We start from the raw sequence: 27,627 nt of genomic DNA, 5'->3' as shown, positions 1-27,627 counted from the left end.
GGTAGACCTGGCCTCAACAACTACATCAGTATTAACAGTGTTCTAAAATTACGACAAGCCAAGTTATGATTTTGTGTTTCACAACCATAATAGTATTTTATAACAGGGTTATTCACTATTTTAACAGTATAATAATATGTATTAAATATTTATTTATATATTTATTTATTTATGTTAACACAAGAGTAACTGGTCAACAAGTGTTATGTTGAATTAATTACACTAAAAAAATCCTGAAAGTTACATGATTTTTGAACATATACACACACTGAAATATGTTACTTAGGGTAGGGAAGATTTCTTTAAGAAACAATTGTCTAATTAAGAAGGGGAGTATTTAATACACCTGGTGGATTTAATTCGTTGTTCTGATGAAGCCTTGTACAATACTAGGTGAAGGCGCGCTAAACAATTGATTGTGTATTGGGTTTGTGTTGAGCCCATTTTGTCGTATTCTGGAATTGAAACATTAAATTACTTTTACTACAATTACTACATTGATCTGCTTGCTTGACTGCCTTGGATTTCGATGCTTTATTGGTTTGGTTTGTTTGTATTTTGTGGTTCTAATATAGACCCCCCCATTTGTTATACTCACCATAACAAAACTGTTCCAGGTGGGGTCAAGGCCCACTCTACCAGGGTCTTGGCTTCATCTATGGATTTTTGGAAAGAGTTGGATTCTAGACATATTTTCTAAAAGGTGCTACTTGGTCCTCTGTACATACTTTTATAAAGCAACTTACCAACCACATCCATCCAGGGTCTGACAGCCTTTACTATGGCTGTTAAAGCTCTGTAAAGATTATCCCTAGAATTTAGAAAGAATCCTACAGCTTGCATGATTATATACTGCAGGTAAGTCAGTTTAAGTGACCAGGGAAAATGCAGTTCAGAAGTAGCTATGACCACAATCAGAAAAAACTCATGATCAGCTTTAACATTCGTCTGAATCACACTTTTTATCTCTACCACTGTGAGACAGTCGTAATGGTAATGTTTATCCTGAGAACCCATTCATCACGTTGGCAAAGGCAGCCGCCTATACTCACATACATATATTCATACACCCACCCCCTTGTGTGCTTACACACACACACACACACACACACACACACACACACACACACCACACTGTCTCTCTCCATTCCCCTTCCTAACCCCCCTGCAGTGAAACCACCCAGACACACACACACACACACACACACACACACACACACACACACACACACACACACACACACACACACACACACACACACATATACACACACAATTACACACTGTCTCTCTCCATTCCCTTACCTAACCCCCCTGCAGTGCAACCACCCAGACACACACACACACACACACACACACACACACACACACACACACACACACACACACACACACACACACACATTAAAACACTGCCATCTCTGTCTTCACTGAACTTCCCTGAATTTACTGCATTGCTTCCATTTAAGTAAATGCATGACCACCATCTTTTGATGATGTTAAATTTTTTATTGACACATGGAAATTTTCACAGCTGCACAAGTCTCAGAATCACTTGGCAGTGTAAATCAGATGCCTCAGGCATTTCTTAGGGGAGAACACATAGCTATTTAGCATAAATCATTCCCCTGGACTGTATTATTATCCTGAGGTTTGGCAATCAGGACGACTACTCCAGAACTGATTCTCTCTCTCTAACAGGAACCCTTACCAGTAAGGCACTCTGTGAATCAGAAAGGATTACAACAGCAGACATAGTCATGTCCTTCCTGAATCCCAGAGTATGCTTGTCATTCAATGTGCCTTCTTTACATCCTATCTCTTTGCTACGGATCCTTCCCAAATCATTGTAAAGAAGCTGCTATCGTAACCCTCCTCAAAGTAAACTCTCCTCTCTATATCATAGACTGCTGACTCATTTCTCTCCTTTGTTCCTTTGCTTGTCTCATTGAAAAGGCTGTTTATGTTTGAGCTTCTGAATCCCGTGAATCATATCACATTCTGTTTAGACTGCAACATAGCTTGACTTCAGCTTCAACTTTATTTGAGTGCTCGAACCCAGAGACTATACAGGGTAAATATAAAAATACATTTTAAGAAACTGAAACTCAAAAGTAAACAAAGAATTAAAGAAAAAAAGACAAAACAGTAAAACAATAAACAGGTTAAAAAGTAATTACAGTAAGAAAAACAATTTAGCTGTGACATTAGATAGCAAAAAGTAAGGGGTAGTCACATGCCAGAAGAAAAATATAAGATTTTAGGTGTTGCTTGAAACTACTTGACAGTAGAAAGAAGCACACAGCTATCATTCTCTTTCACAGACTCTGTTCTTATAACTATGAATATGCATAGAGACATTCTGTTTGGAGATTTTTCATTCACAATAATAAAGTTGTCAATTGTGTCAACTCCACCTTCCTTTTCCGTGCCTTACTTACCTCTATACTGCTCACACATCTAGCATTTTACAGAAGGTATCTCATTTTGCCTTATATGTTCCCTGTCCCTCATACAGTATTTGATTTTATGATAAATCACCAAGGATTATAGTTACTCAGTACCAACATTCATCACTGATGCCAGTGGAGCAACAAGTAGGATACTCTCCTTTGGTACAGAAGAATGTGGGTTCTGTTCCAACACCAAGCAGATGGATTGTTGACACTGCAGTGTTGCATAAATGTGTTACTGCTCTCCTATGTATGTTGTCAATCAGGTGAGATGTTAAACTGAACCCCATCAGTTGGTGGTAACTCAGGTGGATATAAACAATCCCATGGCACCTACTGAAAAGAGTAGGGGTCTTTTATTTTAAATCTGTTGACATACATTACAAAATTTACAAAATTAACAGTATTTGTATATTACATACAGTATAATAGTAAAACCCTTTTCCACATTCCTCATTTTGTGCGACTTTTATACAGAAATCCTGTAATCTAAGTTTTAGCTCCCACTCCATCTTCTAAATCCAAAATCTTATTTTCTCTAAAATTGCAGACAATTTCCATTTCCTTTTGAACATTTATTTCTTTCATTCTTTGATTCCAAATTTACATTGAACATCTTTTTAACAGTCTCATATACATACTTCTTACTTCTGTTACGGTAAAACCATATTGTATCATGTCCATATTAATATCATTCACACTTGTTATATAATTAAAATACTATAAATGACCTATTTTTTACATAGTTTACCCATTTAAGTTTCGTAAATACATGTTTTGTTGTCTCTATTTCTTTACAATAATTACACATTCTTTCTTCCCTCTTCTTATATGGCATATTGGCTTTAACAGACAGTTTACTTATCACCAGTCTCCTTAAAAAAATCTTGACATTCTGCCATATATTTATGACTGAATTCTTGTTTTAATAGCTCAGATTTTCTCTTCCTATATATTTTTCCGAGGATACATATAATAATATTTGGTACTTAAGTATTATTGCAACCAGATTTTCACGGTTGCGATTTTTGCTTACTTCGGTAGAAATGGGGCCATGAAACACTGGAAGATGGTATTCAGGCTCTGTATTGGTGGGGGATAACTTTGGATTACCTTCAGAAACAGAAACAGTGGAGAAAACCCTCTTCCTATTTTTTGCATGCGTGTTGCATGCTTGAAATGTCATGCCTGCTGTTGATGTGATGAACGGATTGTATTCACTGTGTGGAAGGAATCCTTCAGAGAAGGCAAATACAGACACAGAAGTGATGGTTTTGGTGACCTTTATTTTTTGACAATTTGTGAATACAACAATGGTTAAAAGTTAACAAGTGTAGCTAAAACAATTGCTCAGTGCTCATGTTTGATTTCTCTGAAGAATTCCTTCTACAAGTTAAAAAAATACAAACGAGAGTATGATAGCAGCCATGAAAACTGTAGCATGCATGTGTAATGCAAAAAACAGGAAGAGGGTTTTCGCCATTGTTTCTGTTCCCGAAGGTAATCCGAAGACATACCGAGTCTGATTACCACCTTACAGTAAATGCAAACGTTTTGGGCAGTACTACACATTTACGAAGACAGTCTCAATTGTTTCATGCACTCCTATCTGTGCTGGTATGCGCATTTCGCAACCGAGAAAATCTGGTATTTATACATAAGGTTCTTATACCATATCTTTCTGTCATGTTCAGTCTCATTTATGTTAGTTTTCCATAGTATTATCTTTTCTTGATAAAATGTAAACTCATCATGCAAGCCTTTTTTCCTATTATAAGTCTGAAATAACATTTATTCCTTTTTATATTTATCTTAAATATTTGGTTAACTAATATTTTATCATTCTGTTTCACCCATTTAAGAATTTTTATACAAATTTAATGATACCATATACACTACTGAATTTATCAAACCTATCCCCTCCTTCCCATTTAGGTGCATATAAAGTATCAATTTTCACTAGGATAAGTCTAGAACCCCAAATAAAAGAAAAAAAAATATATTAAGTTCTTACTTTTTTCCTCATAGTTTAATGATAAACCAAATATACTAGCAACATATGCCATATTTGGTATTACAACAGAATTTATTAAATATGACTTTTTCTGAAAAGATAACTGAAACATTTTTCAAAATCTACATATATTCCTTACTGAATCTATTACCTTTACCCATTGTCTTTCATTTCTTGCTTACCAAAATCTATACCCAGCATTCTTATTTTTTCTATATTAAACTCTATGCCTTCTACATGCTTTACAAAACCCAACTGTTTACTTTTTTCTTTATTCAAAGAAATATCAGTGAAGTACAGATAGTCACTTATATGTTTAAATGCACATTTCATGCCATTTATATATTTTGTAACCAATATGATGTCATCCACATATGGTAACATTATAGGTATTTTGATACCTTCTTTGGTTACATAACTTACATTGTTCTACTTATTTATGTAATTTATGACTACATTAATCAGCAATGTAACTAATATGCTACTCGGTGGACATCTTTGCCTTTTTTCTGTCTTTATACTTACTTCATCACTTAACTGTCCATTTACCATCACCCTTATGGTATTATTTTTAAAAGCAGATATACATACATTTATTATTTTCTTACTTACATTATATGAGTGAAGTATATCCAATGATGTTGTTTTATGAATGGCATCAAATTAATTAATCAAGTCTCCCACTAAAATATTAGTTTTTCCTCTCTATTTATAATATCATCTAGTAATTATGTTATTATCAATAATAATTCTTAGCTACCTCTTCCATTAATGCTATATATTGTCTTCCCTATTAATTTATTCACTTTCCCCTCCATCCTTATCTGCAAAATTTTCATGAAAATCATATAATCTATATTATTCAATACCATAGGTTTCCAGTTGTGTATATTCTCTTTGTCTCCTTTTTCCATATAAATTTAATTATGCCATTTCATAATTCTGTATATTGGAATCTCTTCTGTAACCATTCATTTAACATTTTGGTAAAACATCCTTTCTGCCATCCAAAATATCCTTGTGCATATAATATTCTATTCTATCAGGTCCTGCTGATGACTCTGTATTTAATAATTTCAGTACTTTGTCTACTTCCCCTACTGTTATGTTTTTTCTCTAATTCTTCATTATCTGTTTTCTTAAGGACTTTTACCTTCCATTCTTTTTTTTCTCTTTAACTTTCTGTCTGCAAACTTTTTTTATAATGATTCACTACTATCTTCATTATATCTTTTTAATATTTATATATTATTCCTTCCTTATCCTTCATATCGCTGATTGTAGTCTTATCTTCTTTTGCTATCTTCCTCAACTACGGAGCTACTTTCTGATTTTACCTTGTAAAAAATACAATTGTTTGAATAATAAACTTTTGATTTTTCTTTGATTCTTCTCATATATTTCTTGTTGTTTAATAAAGTATGTTTTCTAAACTCATAAATGCCTCTTCTTCATTTTTATATCTTATCTTTGTTCCTTTTTTTCTTATCAAGTTGCCATTCTATATAACATTTCTTATATTTTTCTTTAAATATTGTCCACTATTCTGACTAATTATTATAATATCTCATGCTTAAATGATTTTTCCACAATTCACTTACCATCATATTTCCTTTTTCATTCCATTCATTTTCTTTTATTCTTTTAATGGCTTTACCTATTTTTATGTATTTTTCTTTTTTGCATAACTCTATCCAAATTGTTTTATGATCTGAAAAGCCATCTTCTATTATTCCTTCCTCTTTAATTTGCAATCCTGATATCAGTCTTCATCTCATTTCTACTATATGTTCATTTATCCATTTTGCAAATATTTAATTGTGCATACTTTATTACATCCTTTATTTTATTTACATCACTACTTGTTTTATTCTTTTTCCTGAGATTACAATAAAAATATCCGACCATTATGACATCCATATTTAATGTTACATAGTTCAAATCTTTTGCGGGCATATTTTCTCTCTCTTTACTTGTTACATATGCATATATAGAAATCATTCAATACATTTTATCCTTCCATCTAAAATCTGGAACTGTGATACTTCCCTTTATAAGCAATGTCACATCTGATATTTTAATTGAATTTTGACATAATATCCCAATGACAGAGCATGTTTCTTTGCCTAAATTCCATACAATATTACCTCCCCACAATGATTCAGTTTGTAACCTATCTGCATTCAGTAAAAATATAATATCTTCCAAAGCTGCAATATGAGTATTAAGCTTTTTGTACCATTTTAAAATGTTTATTCTCCTAACTGTATAGTTTATACTGGCAACATCCACAGCTACAATTCTGCATCCCACTCCTCTTATCTTCTGTAGTGATATTTTATACCACTACTTACGCTATTTCAGTCCTTCCCTTTCTTTTTTCTTTCTTGTTTGTTTTTATAAAATTTCTTTTCCTCTCCCTTACTCTTTTATCTGTCAAATTCTTTTTTTTTACCAATGTCCAATGTCATCATCACTTACTTCTGAACCTGCTTCCATTTCCTTTTCCTATTTTGTATTTATAGTATTTTCCACTGATCTTTGTGTGTCTTGAGAATTATTTCTCTTTCATTTCCAGTCTCATTTTGTTCACAGTCTGTAAATGCCCTACACTATTTCACTTATAAAATTTCATCATTCATTTTTTAGCATTATGTTCAGATTTCCCCAGAAATATAACATTTTCTTTTTCCATTTTTCCATTTTCAAAACAACCATACACATCCCCAGTCAATAATTCTCTGTAATCATACACTTTAGTAATGTCCAACACATTTTTATATATTTTTTATAAATGCCTTTTTAAAGTCTCATTTTCTACATATGTTCTGAAATTAATATGTAATTTTTTAGCTTCTTTGTTAAATACCTTAACGATATACATGTTCCAAGGATAGCATATTCTTCAAAAAAAGTTCTATTACATGCCCATTTTCAAAAATAATGTCACAAAAAGGGTACTTATTTAAATGAATAAAAGGTCTTACCTCATTTACATTTCTGCCAAAGGTAAGGTATTGTCCAAATTAATTTCCACCTTTCTCTCGATCATTTTATTCACTGTATTCGCATTTTTTTTTTCTTGTTTGGTTCCTTCCCTTGTATCTTCTGTGCTTCTTCTTCTTTTATTTTGTCCATAATGTACCCCATGATAAAGCTCTCCCACTTTCTGGCTCACTTGCTGAAAGCATGTCCCTTAATAAATCATCCTACAACCCTCCCAACTGGAAGGTTGTAATAACATATCCAACATTTGTTCCTGTATCCAGCTGATATTTAATGAAATCATCCAAATCCCTGAAAGGCTCAACTGCTTTTCCTTTCTTTAAATCTTCTGCCTGTTCCTGAAACTCTAAAGGACAAATGCCTTCCTCTGCCAGTTTCTGCTCTCACTGGATAAGCTACTGTCTATAAAGGCTCGACTTCCTTCCTCATTGCATTCAAATCACCACCACTACATCCTGCAGGTTTCAAACACATATTTGTCTTCAGTTTCTCTTTATTCACCTCCGTACTCATCTTATGATATTCCACAGGCTTTACTACATGTATAGCCTCAGATCCACCACTGCTATCACACAATCATTTGAATAGATTTTCTTCCTGCTTCTCCGGGCTGCCACTACACCTGAAATAGATGGAAGTGTTGCTATGTTCAGAGTCCCCTGCTTACACAAACGCAGAAAGGGAAGTTTCCCATTGCCCTGACCAGTTGCTCCTAGTAATGCAAATCCCACCTTGGGTCTCCCTTAAAAACAGACTACTAGCTTAGTGGGACAAACCCAGCCAGATAAAGATAAATAAAAATCACCTTGTAATGTTTAAGAAATGAAACCTATGCATCCCCTTGGTCCCAAACCCTATTTTATGTGCTGCTGATGTTTCATATTGCAGATCAATGTCTGCCGTCCAGCTGATTTAGAAGTGGCATTGTTTTTTTTTTTATTATTTTTGTTAATAATTTTTGAAATAATAACCTGAATTAATGGTAGCTGTTTGATTTTTTTGTGGCTAGTTAGTGTGAATCCCAGGATAATGAAACTGAATGAGTAAAAATGCCAACACGTGTGAAAAATATACTAAGCCCGAGATTGCCATTTCTCTGGTGTTGTGATGGCAGAGTTGCTATATATATATATATATATATATATATATATAAGATTAGGGTGTGTGGGGTTTACCCTGGGAACACCAGATGACTTGTCTCTTGCTAATTTGAAACTTAAAGGAGAACAGTAATGTTTGTCATTTGCTGATCTACAGCATTTTGTTAGTTATTTTTTTTTAAACTCTGCATATCACACTTATGAACATTGGAAATACAATACAGTGTCAATTTAACTTAATTAGCAATTCTGCTTTTCAGTGCAAAGACCTATTGAGCTGTGCATTAACAATAAAGTGTAATTCTATAGTTTTTATTTCTTTTATTTATTCATTTTTTTGTTGACTGGGTAGGTGGACTGATCTTTGGAACCTTTGGAACCACTTCATTTTTCAGATACAATATTAGACATTTAGATGAATAGAGAGTAATGAATACAGTATGAGTAAGACTGCAGAAAGATCAATGATGTTAGTTTTAACAATGTGTGTCTTTGACAAGAGGAGCACTGATGCATGCAATACAGGCAACATTAACAATGCAAATCAATTTTTGCTTCTGAGAGTTTTGTATGTATATTTGGTAAAGTTTCCAAGAGCCTATCTATAATGTATTTCGTGTGACTTTTAGCTTTCTAAACTTAAATGACTGCAATATTTATATATTTACTTTGCCTGGTATGTTTGCAGAAATTAGCTTGAAATTTCCTGAAGAATTCAGTTTTCCTGAGAAAAGTACTTATGTTCTTTTTAAATACGGTGCCAGAAGTAATATATGCACAGGCAGTTCAGCTACTGTCACACTAGACATGTACTGTGTTATAAATATTTTTGCCCAATTACCAAGTATGTCTAACTATTACAAACCTAAAAAGCTGTCTGTTGAAGAGACATTTTTATTGGCAACTCTGACAGTGTTACAGAACAAACCTTATTTAATATTTGCTTGTCTCCTGACCTTAGGTTCCCTTGGTTATTTTCAAACGGGAGAAAGAAGTAGCACGGAAGCTAGAATTTGATGGACTATATATTACTGAGCAACCATCAGAAGATGATATCAAAGGGCAGTGGGACCGACTTGTTATTAACACACAGTAAGTTTGTCTTCCATTTTTTTATACAGAGAGAGAATAGTGTAATACCTTTCTCTTCAAAAACTGAGATATAAGTGATAGCATTGACTGTTTAAAAGGTGACTGACATTATGTTATGTTACCTTAATTTTATTCATGTTATTATGAAATAACTGTTTGTACTTATATTTCCAATGAGTTTTCAGATAATTCTGAGACACAAGTTTTTCAGTAACTTTTTAAATTCAAAAGTTGTCTGTAAAAAAATGTCAGTTTGCAGTGTATGCTGATCTCAAGAAGAAAAGATATGGGTCACCAAAAAAGCTTTTTCTTCAACTGCTTTATCAGATGTAGAAAATAAATTTGAAATAATCATGGCTTGTTGCTAATTCAGAGCATTTATACTGGTTTTTCCATGACCATTTAAGGTAATAATGGTTTCAGCTCAACAAGATATATTCCAACTCTGTTCCATTTAAAAAATCCACCTCGGTATGACATAGACATAGGAATTCTGCTCCATAAGAAATCAGATTTTGAGTTACTATGACAGCATAGGCAAACATCTTATCATCAATGAGTTTTGATTACATTGGTGATGGAGTGCAACTTTCTTGCAAAGGAGAGGGAAGGAGAATTAATCTGAGATATCCACACTCCCTGGCTGCATCCTTTGGGAGAGAAAGAGGTAACAGGGAATAACTGATCTGAAGTATCTACCCTGCTTGGATGCTGTTCTTGTAGGGAGGGAGGGAGCTGAGCTGAGGTTTCCACTCTACCTAGGCAGTTGCCTTGGGAGAAATGGAGAGAAAGAAAAGAGAAATAGACAGTTGGACAGACTGAGAACTGATATGAGTTATTCACTGTGCCTAAATACTTCCTCTGGGAGAGAGAAAGAGGCAGGGAGTCAACCTGAGCCAGCCAGCCTGCCTAGATAGTTCCATTAAGTGTGTGTGTGTGTGTGTGTGTGTGTGTGTGTGTGTGTGTGTGTGTGTGTGTGTGTGTGTGTGTGTGTGTGTGTGTGTGTGTGTGTGAGACAGAGACTGAGAAATAGAATATATCTTTTCTGTCTACTTTCCCTATTTACTTCTCTTTGGAAAGGGCTTGAGAGAACGAGAGAGAGAGAGAGTACACTGATCTAACATATCTGTTTACCTTGTAGGGCTTGGGGGTTGATCTGAGATATGTACCATTTTAAGCAATTTTCCTTCTACTACAGATGACACTAATTGCGTTATTTCTATTGTTTTATCATAGCAGATAATAATAATTGTTCAAATAAGCAATACAGAATGCTCCTAATTTTGGTTAACAGTTTCTGAGCTGCCCATGTCAAAAGTTGAAATAAAGCATTTAGAAGTAATAAGTGTTGCTGTAGTTATGGGAATGGACTGCACAAGCACCATAGTCAGCTCGTCTATTGGTTCTGTGTTGTGGCTTCGGTATAGCACCCCCACCCCCACCCCAGTGTCTGGTGTGATCCGCACTACCTTTCTCATTACTGAGTAAAAAAGCATTAACATAGAAATATGTCTTAAAAATGTTAGTCATAAAGGTGAATCACGACCACTTGCTTATGTACTAGAATAAATATGAAGCTAGTGAGTAAATAGCTAATATCATTCAGTGGTTCCATCCTGACTGTATACTAAAATGTTGATAATAAGAAGGAAAATAGACATAAATGGAATTTATGGAGAGGAAAGTAAAGCAAATCAATGGAAGAATGGAAACTCTAAAAAAGGTGAAGTATAATGTTAGTACCAAAATATTAAAATGGTATATATAAGATATATAATGCCATGTGATATACATTAGGTGGCTAAAACACATGCTTTGGGAATGTAATGCAGTGGAAGTTAACAGGTCAGGTGGGTAATACTCCTTTACTGTCATACAGTTATATAGAGAGTATCTCCAAAAGGATTAGCTTTGCTTATGAATGGGCCTCCTTACTTGGGTGCAGTTTTAGCTATGTGTGGGGTTTCTAAACTGTGGTTCTAAACTATTTAGCATAAATAAGCAAAGGCTGCCATTGTGGTAAAAATAATGAAAGCATATTTCAAGGGAGTCATGACCGATGAGAACAAGTGCGTTTGACGTGGTTCTATTTTCACATAGAACATTTTAAAGGACCAGCTCCACCTTATTTTGCTATGTCAGTGTGCTTGTCATTTTCTGTTCATATTACTGTACCCTGTCAGTATTTAATCAAGAGAACACATGATAATCTTTATAACAAAGTAAAAAATGCAAACCATTACCACCCTCAGACATATATCTGTACCCACTTAGTATAGCCAATTTATTGACCAGGTACACTTTGGGTATATAGTTGTGATCAAATGAATCAGTAAATACATAAAGATCTAATTTATGCAAACACAAGCACAAAAATGTACTAGTTTAAGTAAAGAAATATAGAGAATAGGATCCCTGAAATGACAAATGAATCCTCGCCAGAGCTCCTAAGTATAATGAAAATGTGAATTATGGCACTGCTGCACACAAATGCAGAATGAAAATGAACGTGCTTTCTTCTTTTAATGAAAGAGGTGCTAGTGGTTGCCTAGACTCGCTGTAATGGAGAAATCTACTTCGTGTTGAGGAGAAGGACAGAAACATAGTGGAATGATACATTTCTTGCTTCTACATTTCTTTCAAACTCGGTCAGTCTCTATTCTTCCTACTGTTACTAGTGCACAGTGCTTTTCAGGGGATACTGTTAATGAAGGTGTTTCCCTTCAGAACAGGTTATTCCTTGATCAGCCATTGATTCTGAGCTTGTGATATTTATGTCTGTTTACCATTTTCCATGAGAATTGTTTGACTAGAACTCAGCTGATTGATACCTGAGCTGCGTGGACATCTGATATCATTGATACCTGAGCTGCGTGGACATCTGATATCACCCACCAGCTGATTGGCTGGTATAATCATAATGTCAGACTTCTGCACAGTTCTTAGGCCTAGAGGAGCAGCTGAAATTATTTTTTGAGAGCATGTGTTATGAAGTGGATTTACCTTTAAAAGAAAGGGTCGTGAATGTTGTTTTGACTACTTCTGCAGGAAAGTCTGCAGTATGTGATTTGTGCAGTGAAACATGTTTCTGACTGTAACTGATGTTTACAAAGAAAATGGTAATTGTGTCATATTTAGAGAAGACCGCAAGGTAAATTTTAAGTATTCCTCTAAAAAAGACTTATGGTATGCATATCTTTCATTGATGCATTTACAGATGCACAATTATGAGGTCTGGAGACCATGGTTATGCATCTGGAATTGCTACAGTTATTGGGGGGGGGGGAGTATTAAGACTGCAGGAATGTGCAGTGGTGCAGCAAAAAGTGTTGATGCCTCACAGTAAGAGGTTCCCCCATTCAATTCTCGGCTGGGATGCCTTCTGTTAGGAGTCTACATGTCCTGCCTGTGTTTACATGAGTTTCTTTCAGGTGTCTGATTTCCTTCCATGTTTTAAATACATTCACTAGAGGAAGTGGACAGTTTAAATTGACCATAGCTTTGAGTGGGCATGCAAGCGTGTGGTGTAGAAGAACTGCTCCAAGACTAGCCACCTGATGGTGTAAACCTTGACTCTAGATGATTGTCACTGTTGAAATGACACTTTGATCCTATGTACAAAAATGGGAACAAGGGATTGTGGATGGATGGACTGCAGGAATGCATGTAAGGGCTGAAGGCATGGTGTGGATATTCATTTTTGCAGTGTTAGTGCTGGAAAATTGTTCCAAAGATGGCAGAATCTGTGATATTAGTGCAAAGGAGATAAATGCTTATTGAATCAGATAGCTTTGACAGAACTAAAGGCTGGGTTATTTAAACACTTTCAAAAACATTTTTAATTCATGGTGAACTGTCTTAAAGAGCTTGGTTCTGCAGTTCAGTTTTTTACTGGGGTGTGTACTTTGAGAAGAGGGCATGTGTTTTGTATGTCCACCTGGATTTTCAACAAGTGATATGGCTCCTGCCATATCCCATAGATGTGCTGTAGATGGATTGGCATGTCTCCAAATTGCCTGTAGGAGCACACAAGCATGCGTGTGTGCACTTGTATGTATGCTGTGTGGCAGTGAGTGTGCATTTGTATATTGTGAGGGTGTGCCCGCAGAATGCCAATATTGGCAGTGGTTCCTTGTGACCCTGCAGTGGATTAAAAAGGCAATTGGAGAAAGACTGAGTGAATGTTTAGGTATAGTGTTTGTAGCGTTTGTTAAAATGTTTTTCTGGCTTTTCAATATCAAGCATATACTGTTCATTTAACTGTGTTCTCTCTTTAGTCCTAGGTTAGTACTATTGCTGGTAATCCTAATGCTCTCACAAGGATATTGTGCCTTGATGAAGTGTTGTTATTTAATGATATTTATTTAATAGGATGGCATAAACATATTGACACTTATATGTGTATATAATGAACTCTAAAATTAGTTAGGGTTACAGTTAGGGAATATCATGCATTACTAAGGCAGACACAAGTGTTTACGGTTTCTCTAAGGTAAGGTGTAGGATTAGGGTTAAGGTTTGGTTTAGCACACATTACTAAGGTGTGCAGGGTGACCACCCTGCACACCTTATTAGTGCATTATAACCCTAACAAATCCCCTAAGCTTACCTTAGAAACACCCTTTCTGTAATACTGCCTCTGTTCAAACAAATAACTTTTTGATGTACGACTGCAAAAGGAAACGTGTTTTGTTTCCTTTTTCCATCTGTTTTGTTTTTCATTTTTTTCTCATTTGCAGTTGAAATAGGTTTCATTGGTTTTGATGATACTGGTTGTCCAAATACTGAAAACACTGTACTGTTGCTTTATGCTATGGACTATATCTGCCACAACCAAATGAGCTATACAGTTCACATATAGTCCGCAAAAAGATGATGACCACTTTTACAATACCTAACTCCCCTGTATTTTCAGACCAGTGCCTACAACACCTAGCCCCCTGCAGCTGCAGCCCAGTGTCATTCGGTGTTTTCTCTCCACCACTAGTAGATGTGATCTGTTAGACATGTATACAGCTGCACATCCTTATCAATTCATTCCTACTGGCCCTGCTCCTGTTCCTGCTTCTTTGGTAGCTCACTGCCACTGTTAGCAAAACTGTTAAAACCCAAGGTATCCATCACTGTGCAACTCTTAAATATGCATCTGGTATTCTTCTAAGTATTGGTATCTCCTACCAAGCTTCCTTTTTTGAAAGGCAGGTACTAGCAGTTCTCTTTTATAAGTTCATAAGTTCATAAGAGGTTACTAGGCTATTGGCCGTAGTGCCCTTAACAAGCTTAGCCATGTTAATTCCTGAGTTACCCTAATTATCCTTGGTTAGATGGATGTAAGTAGCAGAGTAAGTGTATAATGTTAATCCCAAGTTGCCCCAATTATCCTTGTTAGAGGAATTTAATTTGCAGGGGTGTGGGTGCCAAACCTGGGGTGAATTTGTGGTTTCTCATCCATTTGTCTAGGTTGAGCTTGATTAGGGTTGGTAAGGAGCTCTGCTTCAAATAAATTGGAAATTTGTTCCAAAGGAGTGGCAGTGTCTGGGAGATATATCTGTCTCTCCAGCATGTTCTGCTAATGTCACAGGCTAGGTTAAGATCCCTACAGGGAGTGACTCTTGTGCATTTGACTTGAAGATGTGAAGCATTTCCATCAGGGAAGGGTCTAAGACTGCCCTGTATGCCAGGCACAAGTCACCTCTCAGCAGCCTATATGATACAGAGTACAGTGACAAGGCTTTCAGTCTACCAACGTACATCATGGTTTGGAGGCCCTGTATTTTCTTGTTAAGAAACCTTTGTGATCTCTCCAGCTGTTGCCTGGTGAGGCACATACAAAAGGGAGCATTGTACTCTATTAATGATGAGGGTCGAGTGCAGTGGAGTTATAACATCCTTAGACCTGGATGCGATGTCCTACTTATGAGATGCACAACATAGAAAGCTTTCCTTACCACTGTGGAAACTTGGTGGTTGAAGTTCAGATTGCTGTCTACCTGTGTTCCCAGATCTCACACCACTAGATTTGATCTTGGGGGTGTTGTTGTTAATACTGTAATTAGTAGGGAATTCCACTTTGCCAAAGGGGATAATAATGCACTTCTTTTAGACCTTGGCTTTGGCACCAGTCATTTGTCTGTGATAGCTCCTGCTGTAATATGTTAACATCTTTAGGGGATTCAATGATTGCACCCAATTTGCAATCATCAGCAAACCTGGTAAGCCAAAGACCATCTACTTTACCCTGGACTTCCAAGAAATAGAATTCAAAAAGTAAAGGGCCCAGCACAGATCCTTGTGGTATGCCACTAGTGACAGGGTGTACTAGTAAAGCTGGAATCACCAACTTTGACAGTATGTGTTCTGCCGATGAGCCAATTAGCTACCTATCTAGTGATGTAAAGGTTAATCCCTAGCTGGGAAGAGTTTTTTACTGATATCTGAGTGGGGGATTGTGTCAATACCAGATTTTTGAAAATACTCTTCAACACTTCAGTAGCCAGTAGGAAAAGAGTTTATAGCAAAATAGTTGCAATTTTACTAAAGACTGGACAAAATTCCAACATTAACAAATTTACAGCCACTGCCTAGAAGTATTTCAGTACTATTAGAGTTATGATGTGTGTGTGTGTGTGTGTGTGTGTGTGTGTGTGTGTGTGTGTGTGTGTGTGTGTGTGTGTGTGTAAGTAAAGTAGTTAAGTTTCCATTACCTTTGCTCATACCCTTCACTTTTCATTACTGTGCAATAATTACTGCTACTTTTATAACAGACACAGCATTTAATTGAGCAAAAACATGCTTAAAATGATACTTCGAGAGTTTCACCATGTATATTTTGAAAAATTATCAAAGAAAATGTTGTACCATGTTATTGAAGTAAAATTGAAAAATAAATAATTTATTTATTATTTATTTACATTTGTTAACCGGGAGAGTCCGACTGAACACAGGTCCGTTTTCAGCAGAGGCCCGGGAAGAAAAGCTCTACATTAAGTATTACTTGCATTATACAGTTAAAAAACATAGCATTTAAATATAGACATTAGTCCAGCTGAGGACGCAAGACAAGAATAAAACATAGATGTAAAACAGTTGTAGAACATAGTACAATGTTAAAATATGGTGACATATACTAAACTTACGTTTAAAATGAATTAATTGATTAGTTTAAAATTAGAGAAATGTTCTGTGAATGTTATTAATATAGCATAAGTATTTTTATGATATAACGTTATGAATGCTACATGTTCAGTTCTGGATGCTGAGCTGATAAAACTGACTACATCTTTTTAATGGAGAGTAGATTAATTAATGTGTATGTATAAAGTGAAACTGAAAATGTTTATGTTATCTATCAAATATATCAGAGTTTGTTGATGTTTTGTACCAGCAAGACTGTTAAAACAATAATAATGTTTTGAATTGAAGTGCAATTTTAGCACTTTAGTAAAATTAGCAAGTTTTGTACTGCAATTTTATATTATTTGGTAATGTGGTTCTCTGCAGAGGGTACTGTTGTTGAGCTGGAGAAAAGCTATTTAAGACTTTGAAAATAAAGATCTTTGAAGTAATTTTAGTTTCCAGTCCCTAACTGTTTTTAACATCCCACCAATAAGTTCTTTTTAGCAATTCTTATGTGTATTCTCTTTCAGTGCTATCCACTTTTGTTAAGTTGCAGTGTGTGACTCAGAGTTTTGAATGGCAAACTAAAAGGAACTTTCACTGTGCTGGTCACTATGGAGAAAAATGTCTCCTGAATGTCAGTATGCTATAACTTTGGGGTTGACTACTCTATAAGTCAAATGTTTACCCCTTCATGGAGTGGACTCTTCACAAGTGTTTTCATTTTATGTTCAAATTAACTCTTAACCACTTGTTTTAGCTGAGCTCTTCATGCCTGACATTTCTTTGTTTGGAAATGTGGCTTGGAGCCATGGCTTTTTGCCAACTCTCAGCTTTACCACATTTTCCACTGATGTAATAGCAATGTAAGGAAACTATACCATTTCTTAAGTTGCTTCTCAAGGCCAGTTTGTGATCCAGGAGAACAGCCTAATCTTTTGAATCTTTTTCCTTTGATAAAGGAATGTATGTAGGCTTACTTTACAGCTGTTCAGCTCTGTAATGAATGAATATCTGTTCCGAATCTTTACAGATATTTTTTTCATCCATACCTCTCAACCTGGAAACATCAAAACTCTGGACAAAGGCCCATGAAAAAATAGGTACAAATCTGTACACTGATTAACATAAAATTTGCATACTTAATTATGTAACCCCACCCACTCGAGAAACTGAAGAACAGACAACCAAAATATGTCCTCAGACCCTGTAGTAAATGGTAACCATTTTTTTTTAATGTGTAGCAATGATGTTCACTGGGAAGGGAGATGATGAACATTAAGATTTTGTTTTTGGCAACTTGTAGTATATGGGTTTTGCGGTAAATGTAGGACATTTAATGGTAGGCAATATTCTAATCTTTGCAAAAGAATATTATAGTTTGCTAGGACATTCAAAAATAATTCTCCATGGCCTACTGATCAGTGTGTAGCTAGATTTTGTGCTGCCCGGGGCTGTCTTTGAGTTTTTCACCCCCCTCACAAAATCACGGTTGAATGCCCCCCCCATACACAGCCCTTCCTCCTGCAGCCATTCCAGTGTCCTATTACATTGTTATTTCATCCCATTTACCATAAACACTGTGATGTGCATACTGCTTTACTTCTACAATGATTATTTGGATTTCATTTAAAACTTTTATTTTACATTTTATAGCACAAACACTAATAGACATATGATAAACAATGCAATACCATCTCACAATGAAAATAGACTGACCATTAAAACCTATCTGTCCTTGAAACTCACATTCATTGAAACAGCATTGAAACTCACATTCAAAGAAAATGCATTTGGCTAGTGGTGGATAAAGATTACCTCTGGACTGTTTTCAAATCATAGCTCCCTTGCAAAAGAAACATACATGCAGCATTCACCCCCTTTAAAAGTACAACACAGTACAGTATCAGCAATCCATCTGCATACTGTGGGAGTAGAACCCACAGCCTTCTGCATCAAAAGCAAGTATTCTACCTACTAACAACACAAAGACTTTGCATAAGCAAAACTAAACTTCTCTCCCCCTGAAGAACTATGCAGCACAAGAAATCTGGAAAAAGCCAAAATTTATTGGGGGGGGGGGGGCAAAGGCCCAAATCCAGGGACACATTTTAAACATTGCTTATACAATCTTAGAAAAGTTGCTAGAATAAAATATTCTGTGTTACCATGCATTTCTTTAAATGGCTATCATTATTTAGTGAATTCAGTTCTCACTGATTTGCCAGAAAACCACAACTTTAAAGAGGAACAGACCAAAAGTATGAGCCAAACATTCCAGACCAAATCCGTGAATCACAAGTGGTGGAATGGTGCATCCCAGAGTCATACTCACACAGAGCATTAATTAGAATGTGGCTCCCAGAGTCACACACACAAAGCATTAACACGAATGTGGCTCCCAGAGTATAAGGACATTTAAGTAAGGTTCTTGTTATCATTAATAAGAATGTGGCTCCGCAAAGTAAAAGTAAACATAAAATATGCAGCTCCCAAAGTCACACACACACACACACACACACACACACACACACACACACACACACACACACACACACACATGCACACACGCACACAAACACACACAAACACACACAGACACACACACCATTAATAAGAATGTGGCTCCCAGAGTATTAAGGACCTTAAAATCAGGTTCTTGTCTTCATTAATAACAATGTGGCTCTCTAAATAAAAGTAAACATAAAATATGCAGCTCCCAAAGTAAGATATGAAAGCTCTTGCTTCACAAAATAATATTTCTGAAACTTAACTCAGACATCAGCTCTCGTTTCTCAAACATAAAATAAGCAGCTCGTTTCTAAGTGCAGCTCACCAGCAGTAATACACACACAGTGCATTAATACACACACAATACATCTCACCAGTCTTAATAAAGCTTAGCTCGGACAAAGCTCTCATTTCTCAAACTTAGCTCGGACATAAAATTAGAAAGCTCTAATTTCTCAAACATAAAATAAGCAATTTGTTTCTGTTGGACAGCAAAAGTAAACATAAAATATGCAGCTCCCAAAGTAAGACGTGAAAGCTCTTATTTCTCAAAATAAGAATGCCCTGCCATTATTTTTTAAGATCTGCCACTACTACCAGGCAGTGATTTGCCAGAAAAACTACAATTTTATGAGAAACAGACCAAAATATGAGTAAATAAGTCTGGTCTGTTCATTCTGCAAAAATAAATCTAGCAGTCATGTTTTTTTTTGTTTTTCTTTTACTGGAGCAGCCGGAGGAAGAGCCACGATTGGAGATATATTTTCTCATTTTCCACCAGTTACTGTGCTGTGAGTGTGAGCCTAAGCTGTCTCTCCTGACTGAGTTTGCGACCGACGTTAACTTAATATTTTAAAACAGCTTGCTGCCCAAGAGTCGTCTACTGTTCAGTTCCCTGGTTGCTGTGTGCTGCTGCTACTTAAATCCAATTCTTACACAGACTGCAAATTGTGAACAAACGGGTCTGTCAGGTCAGTTAATTAATACAGATAGTACATGGTAGAACTAGAAGGATAAACAGAGTACTATACAGACAGACTTGAGCCCTCCCCTTTCAGCTGAACTCTGTTTCCGACAGGCTGGCAGGCCCTGCATGTGATGACGTCAGAACCAACTTTCCAAAAAAAAATTGAGAAAAAAATGTGGGAAATTCAAAAATTGAGTGTGCCACTCAGAAATTTGTGGCACCCCAATATTTTGACCTCAAAACCAGTAAATACCGAGGAATTCATTATGGTTGAGAGGTATGTCCATGACCTTCTAGAATTAACATGGATAAAGGTGGCTGATGTATGACTCATGCTACATGTTTCAGCCCAGTCTGCTAAACTTCTTTTTGCAGATTTTTTAAAGAATATTTAATGAGTTGTTTATTTATTTATATATATTTGGTAACCTGGTAGTGGGCTGATCCTGAATGACTTATATCATCTGCATTCTGAGATACTGCAAATCAGACAAATAGTAGTGCACAGTGCATGTTACAGGAGACCTTAAGCATTGTCATAAGTGTTTGCACTTTATGTAACACAGACAGTGAGCTTTCTGATATAATCTTGACAAATATTACATCTTTTACTTGGAGTAACAGTGCAACCAGTAAGCTAGGCTTTTTAAGAGACACTGTCATTTCATATTGTGTAAATAGAAAACTATTTATAGACTGAGTATTGCTAGTAACACTAATGATTGCCCAGATGAAGCTGTGCCCCCCACACCCCCCTACTTATATATACCAACTCCAATACTGCACTACAGTGCCGAAAATGGCAGAGTACCAAAGCGGCCAAGCAAATTCTTTGCCAGAGAAATAATTCGCTTACATGCCGCTTCGAAATTTTGCAGTTTCGGTTTGTCAGTTCGACCAAGATACATTCAAAAACATGCGTCTTTGGTCTGCTGATAGGAACCCAGAAAATAATGGTGAAGGTAATATTAGATAAGTTATTGTCAAAAATGGAAAGGTTGGGACTTGAAATCATATATCAGTGTGTATATGTTAAAAATATATCTGTTACCACCTGTAACGTGATGCTGTATAATGACATAATAACAGCTATGAATGAAAAATTGTACTATGATATAATTTGTATAGATTTAATTTCAACATTTGTCAGGGTCATACACAAAACACTGATCAATGCATTAGAATAACTAGATATTTGTGTACTCTTGATAAGATGAATAGCTGCATGAACTAAGAATAGGGCATGGCAAGTATCATACAGCAATTGGACAGGTGAAATTCTTGGTTACAGTAAGGGTGCCCCACAGGGCTCTGTCCTAAGCCCATACTTGTTTAGATTGTATCTTTCAGATCTATCTTTTTCATCTGAGGTGTTCTACAGTATGTATGCAGATGATTTGAAATTGGGTAAACTGATTACGTTTTACAGACAGGGTGTGTCTGTAAAAGGAGTTGACTAAATTGACCATTTAGGCACAGGAGAATAATATGCTGATAAATACATCAAAAACTAAGCATATGAGATATGGTAGGCATAAATTGAAAGGTGAATATTTAATACAGCACACAGTGATTGAAACTGTAGATTCACTTAATTACATGGGTATGTGGGTAGATCCAGCTTTTTCTAATAAAATCAACCAGTTGGTTAATGATAGTTGTAGACGTATAGGCTGCTTAAAAAAATATAAAGATAGGGAAATCAGAAATGATGAAGTCATTGTTTGTTAGTTACATTAGACCCATACTTGAGTATGGAATAACCATATAGAAACCTTATAAAAAAACAAGCATGTTAAACTGGAAAGAGTACAGCGGAAATATGCCAAGGGCATCCATGGATGTGAAAATTTAAGTTATTATGAAAGACTAAACTATCTGAGCTTGTATAGTGTCTCATAGATACTTAAGAGGAGATCTTATATAGGGCATTTAAAAACAACTACCTCTGGGAATGTTTGGGGTTATCAAAAAGTAGAAGAGAATCGTCAGATAACCCCTGTAGAAGGTTCTATAGGAATGACAAGTGCAGTAATTGGTTCTCTGAGAGAGCAGCTGATGCATGGAACAGACTACCAAACTACATTAAAGCAAGTGCTAGTTTAGATATTTTTAAGAGCATCCTGAATACTTATTATGGGAACAACTGTTTTGGTATATTGGCAGGCTACAAAGGCATTAATACCCGTGCTTGAAGTATTTGTATATATGTTATGTATGTAAGTCACACATACACATTCAAGAAGCTAATATATCGTACCAATTCAGACCTTGTGAAAGAGAGAAATCGATTAAAAATATAAAATATCAAAAGCTTTAAGTGTTTAAAGTAAAACAATAACAAGGCATGGCATTTTATGTAATTTTCTTAGAAATAGTGAATATTTCAACAATGAAAAAGCCTTCTTGATGAAATCATACAACACGTACTGAGATCTGCTTTTTTTAACCAGTATTATTAACCCAGCAGATAAATATTATCAGATGTATGATGATGAACAGGTACACCTAATTGAAAGTTACACCACTTGCAGTCATTGTAGTTATTAATGATTACATGTTTCAACAAACTATTATGCAGAAATTCCCATATGGCTTAAGAGAGCTGCACAACCAAAAAGGCAAATCAACAGTTAAGTCTTTCCTACATAATATGCATTGAATGTATTGTCGCCATTTCGATAGTAGTCAAGTAGATTTTGTGTAGCAGCATAAATTGTTGATGGAAGATTTCTGGAATGGTAAATATTTATATGCATTATACAAAATCGATGGCCCTTAGGATTTACATTTATCTTCTGAAGGTAAGTGGGATGAGAGTTGGAGATGTGAAGTTTGGAGTCATACAAAATGGTAAAGAATGTATTTTCCCCCTAGAATTACTGAACCATGAAAAAAAAAACTAGGCTTCATCTCCTTACATTATATTTAAATAAATTCAAAATATTTGAACACTGTTATTCAGATTAAGTTATTGTACATAGCCAGGCTTTTGCTAACATTCCAACTTTTACTCAGTTGCAATTGAAACTGGGTCACACAGTTCTCTATCAGCCCTCCACCAAGTCTAAGTAAAAAAAAACTAAAGACGTCATGCTTCAAAGAGACAAAGAGTGGAAAAAGTTTCATAAAAGCAGAACAAAAATACATCTCATTTCTTTATTTATTTAAACTTGTCAAACAATGACCAATTACAGGCTCAGCCTCTGCTAAACCATAAAGTAAAAGCAATGTACAGTGCATCTAAACAATGGTTTACATTTATGAGTAAGCATAGGCTGTCTGGCAAGCAACATATACATAGAAGATCTAATGAACTAAGTGTATGTACATTTACATAACTGGGATAGAAAAAGTAGAACAGATTTAAGGTAGGAGAAGTAGAAGTGGGAGAGAGATGAGTGGTAGTTGCTAGGTTAGGAAAGCTAATAGAGACTAGTAAGATAAACAACGGATTGGATTATGTGTTGTGGAGTTTGATTAGTAATGATGTAGTAAGCTGAATCACAGTTTAGGATGCATGTGTTAATCAGCTGGATCGGGTGTATTATAGATATCTGATTATGTGACATGTCCTTTGGTTGACAATTAAGTATTCTTTGAACTGTGGCTTGAAAATGGAGTACTTTATGTGATCAGTTAAATTAGGAGAAAGTCACTGCCATAGTTTTGAGGCCAGTACAGAGAAACAGTGGCTAGTAGAATGCAGTTTGAGAGAAAGTGTTTGTAGGGAGGGACCAGATCTGGATTGGCTTCTAGGGTTGTAGGTTTAAGTGACAATGAAAAGTTTGGAAGGGAAGTGTCAAGTCTGAGAATTTTGAAGAGTAAGGAATCAAAAAGAAGATTTGATCTGGCCTGTATTGGAAGCCATTTAGCCTTTAAGAGATTAAGGCAGTGGTGTTTGTCCATGGTGAGTTGGCTTTGAATTTACATTTCATTGGTGAGGGTCTGAAGGATGGCAGTGTTTTTGACAGAGGCTGATGCAAAAAGGGGATGTCCATACTCACGTTGGGCAATGAAGTTGTTTTTTCCTATAGCAGCCATTGCTTGATATGAGAGGAACTGAGATATTTTTTGGCCTAGAAGAGTAAACTGTTCTAGGCTCTCAAAATTGTTGTGTGCTCATGGAAATATCTAAAAAAATGTTGGTTTCAGTGGAATTGGTATCACCGTCAAGTATATTAAAGGATTGGTGATTTGAATATTCTTTTTTGGGTGCCAAATATCATGGACTGTGTGTTTCTTTTGCATTGTACAGTACTTTATTGTTTTTCCATCAGTGCTCTATCTGAAGAAGGTCCTTTTCAAGTTGAGTTCCAAATGCATGCTGTGAGACTTCAGAGTTATAGATGACCATATCATTTGCATAAATAAGTCCTTGTAAGTAAGCAGGTCTATTGGAACCACATTAATGAAAATTGTGAACAGAAGGGGAGCTAAAATGGAGCCCAGTGGGACTCCAGAGTGAATGAAGAAAATGTCGTTCATACATTTATATATCTTAGAAGTCCTTCTATGGACAGCATTAAAATGGAGAAACAAACCTATTATAGCAACCTCAAATATAAATACTAAAAAAGAAATCCAAGACTTTTTTGTCAACACTAAACAAACTAATAAATCCTGGCCAAACCACAACGCCTTCTTCTCCTTTAAACAACACTGACTCAATACCATCTCTTTCAACTCCTACTTTATGCAGACAGTACTATCTCTGATTAATAGTAACAATTCACTTCTTTCTCTTCCCCATCCTGTCCTAATCAGTCACATTCATTCATTCATTCTGCTCCCTCCCAGTTTCCATGTCTGTTATATGAAAGTTACTAATAAAACTAAAACTAACATCTTTACCTGCCAAAGAACTTCTAACTGAATACTTAAAAATAGCTATTGATACCATGGCTTTCCCGGTATCCATACTGATAAAACAATCCATGTTTGACAGATGTGTCCTATCCTTCTGTAAAAATAATCCTGTATAATACAACTCTACAAAGGTGGTATGTCAACAGGTCTTTCCAGCTACAGAGCAAATGCATCCTATTCCCTCTGTCTAATAATAGAAAAACGCACTCACTTTCACTTGCGCAGTACATTAACTCTAACAACCTTTTCTACAAAACTCACCATGGCTTTAGACCGCACCATAATACTACCAATGCTCTCCTCAACTTCACCAGTACCATAAACCAGCATAAGAATTCTAAGATTTTTTTTTTTTCAAAAGCATTTGATACTCTTTCTCCTCAACATATTTTTACTGAACTTTCTTCCCATGGCCTTGCCCAGTGCTCTCTGTCATGTTTCCATAGTTATCTGACTGACATATAGCAAGTAGTCAAATGGTGACAAAATCCCTCCTCATTCCTATCAGTCACTGTTGATATCCCACAAGGATCAATATCAGGTTCCCGCTTAGTCAACATTTTTATAAACGAACTACATAGTGTCTCCCACCCCGCTAGCATAGTTTAATACACTGACAACTCAACCCTTATATGTGCAGCCCCACCCTACCAACACTTCAGGACATCACCCAAAATTCTTTCACTGCTATAGAAACTGACTGACCTCACCAAGGATAAAACTCTCTTGAAGAAAGGCAGAAGGACATTTGAAGCAGAATGAGCCTTTATACAACTGAAATACATGTTGTGTTGGGAAAGAATAATGACAGCATCAGATTTTCCCAAACAATTATTCATATAAACTTATGCCTCTGAGCTAGTCATAGGGGAATTTTGTTTCAAGTTATAGAGAAAGATGAGTATCCCATATGTTATTACAATCAAAATCTCAATAATGCAGACTGACTTTATTTAGCCATTGAACAGGAATGCCTTTCAGTAGAATGGACCCTCACCACCCAAAATATTATTTGTTAAGCAGAAAATTTGTATAAGTAACTGACTATACTTCTTTATATTGGCTGTACAGGTAATCCAAGACTGTCACCATGAGCTCTGAAACTCTGGCCTTTTAATTTCAAGTTTCACCACCATCCTTTTACAGTCAGCTAAAGGCAGATGAGCTGTCTTTGGCCTGAGGCCCATTCAGTGGGGCTAAAACCAGTGGTTCTTTTGTCAGGGATGAGGGATGTGGTAAAGTAGCTGCTGAGCCACGGGTGAGTTAAGGAGGTACACTACTGTAGAGTGAGGGAAACATATTCAAGAACACAGAGATACCATATTAAAAAGATACAAGGCCTAAACAATATGTCCTACATGGGCCAAATCAAAGCCCTTTCCCAATACACAGTGTTCTACATGGGTCTATATCATATGTTCGAAGTTTTATAACTTTGAATGTTAAAATATTGAATTTAAATGTTCAAAGTTATAAAACATCGAACATATGTAAAAAACAAAAAACAAAACTAATGGGTGTAGACAGGGGCCCCACAACCCCTGCTCTTTAAATATACAAACTCTGAGACCGCACTACTGTGCAGTAAGGGAAATATTCCCTTTACTGCACTATAGTGTGGTCTCGGAGTTGGTATATTTAAAGAGCGGGGGGTGTGGGAGGTGCAGGGGGGCTGCCCCCCTGCCTACAATAGTCAGGTAAGTTCCATTTGTTTTTTTTTTTTGTTTTTTTATTATATGTTCGATGTTTGAAACTTCGAACATTTAAATTAGATTATTTAACGTTCAAAGTTTTCAAACGTCGAACATATAATATAGACCCGTTCTACATACCGCTAAGAGGTGACCTGTGTCTAGCATACAAGACAATTTCTGACCCAGTCCTGATGGATTTATTGCACATCATCAAGTCTATTGGCATCATAAATACTTATTCTAGGGATCTAAACTTCTTCTACAACATCAACAGAATGATTTGGAGTAACAGGTATATCTCATAGAGGATACCACTGCTCTTGAACAGACTCCTCATCCACATAAATCAAAGCTCATCCCTGCCCATTTTCATTGCAACTGTGGATGGAAAATAGAAAATTGATTCCAGGATTGCCATCTGTACTACTGATAGACATAGGCATCTCCTAAATGTTTTACCCCATGCATGGGTCTCCTCAAATTATCTATGATATAATCCCAGTTATTCTCATTAGGGCTAATATATAATTATTGACCATGAGATGGTTAAGGCCTTTCCAACACCAAATGCGATTTGAACACCGAAAATGAAAATTAGCTTGGTTTAAAAAGGTCTGATAGGCAGCTAGTGCTGTACCTATTTATAAACCTATAAACACAGAAGAGGGTGTGTTAGAGAGGCTGAAGCCAGGGGCGGCCCGTGCTATCGGACTGCCGGACTGCAGCCCCCTCAAACCAAAAAGAACTCAAAAAAATAAAAAAATAAAAAGTTTTAAATTTCGCGGACTACGCGCATGCGCAGTAG

At 35.9% G+C, this 27,627-nt stretch overlaps 1 protein-coding gene across 1 annotated transcript in view; it reads left to right on the top strand.

Annotated features, from left to right (window-relative positions):
• The window catches only part of RYR2 (ryanodine receptor 2), a 6,224,161-nt gene that overhangs the window by 5,326,598 nt on the left and 869,936 nt on the right, over window positions 1–27,627 (top strand). The window contains exon 95 of the mRNA XM_044059048.1: window positions 9,535–9,665. Coding sequence (XP_043914983.1) covers window positions 9,535–9,665 — 131 coding nt within the window. The remainder of the gene's footprint in view (window positions 1–9,534; window positions 9,666–27,627) is intronic.

The sequence above is a fragment of the Protopterus annectens genome, chromosome 1.part2 (genome assembly GCF_019279795.1).
Source record: "Protopterus annectens isolate FY-2018-M chromosome 1.part2, PAN1.0, whole genome shotgun sequence".
Taxonomy (NCBI): domain Eukaryota; kingdom Metazoa; phylum Chordata; order Ceratodontiformes; family Protopteridae; genus Protopterus; species Protopterus annectens.
Note: the sequence above shows the minus strand (reverse complement) of the source record. Positions and strands in the feature narration are given on the sequence as shown.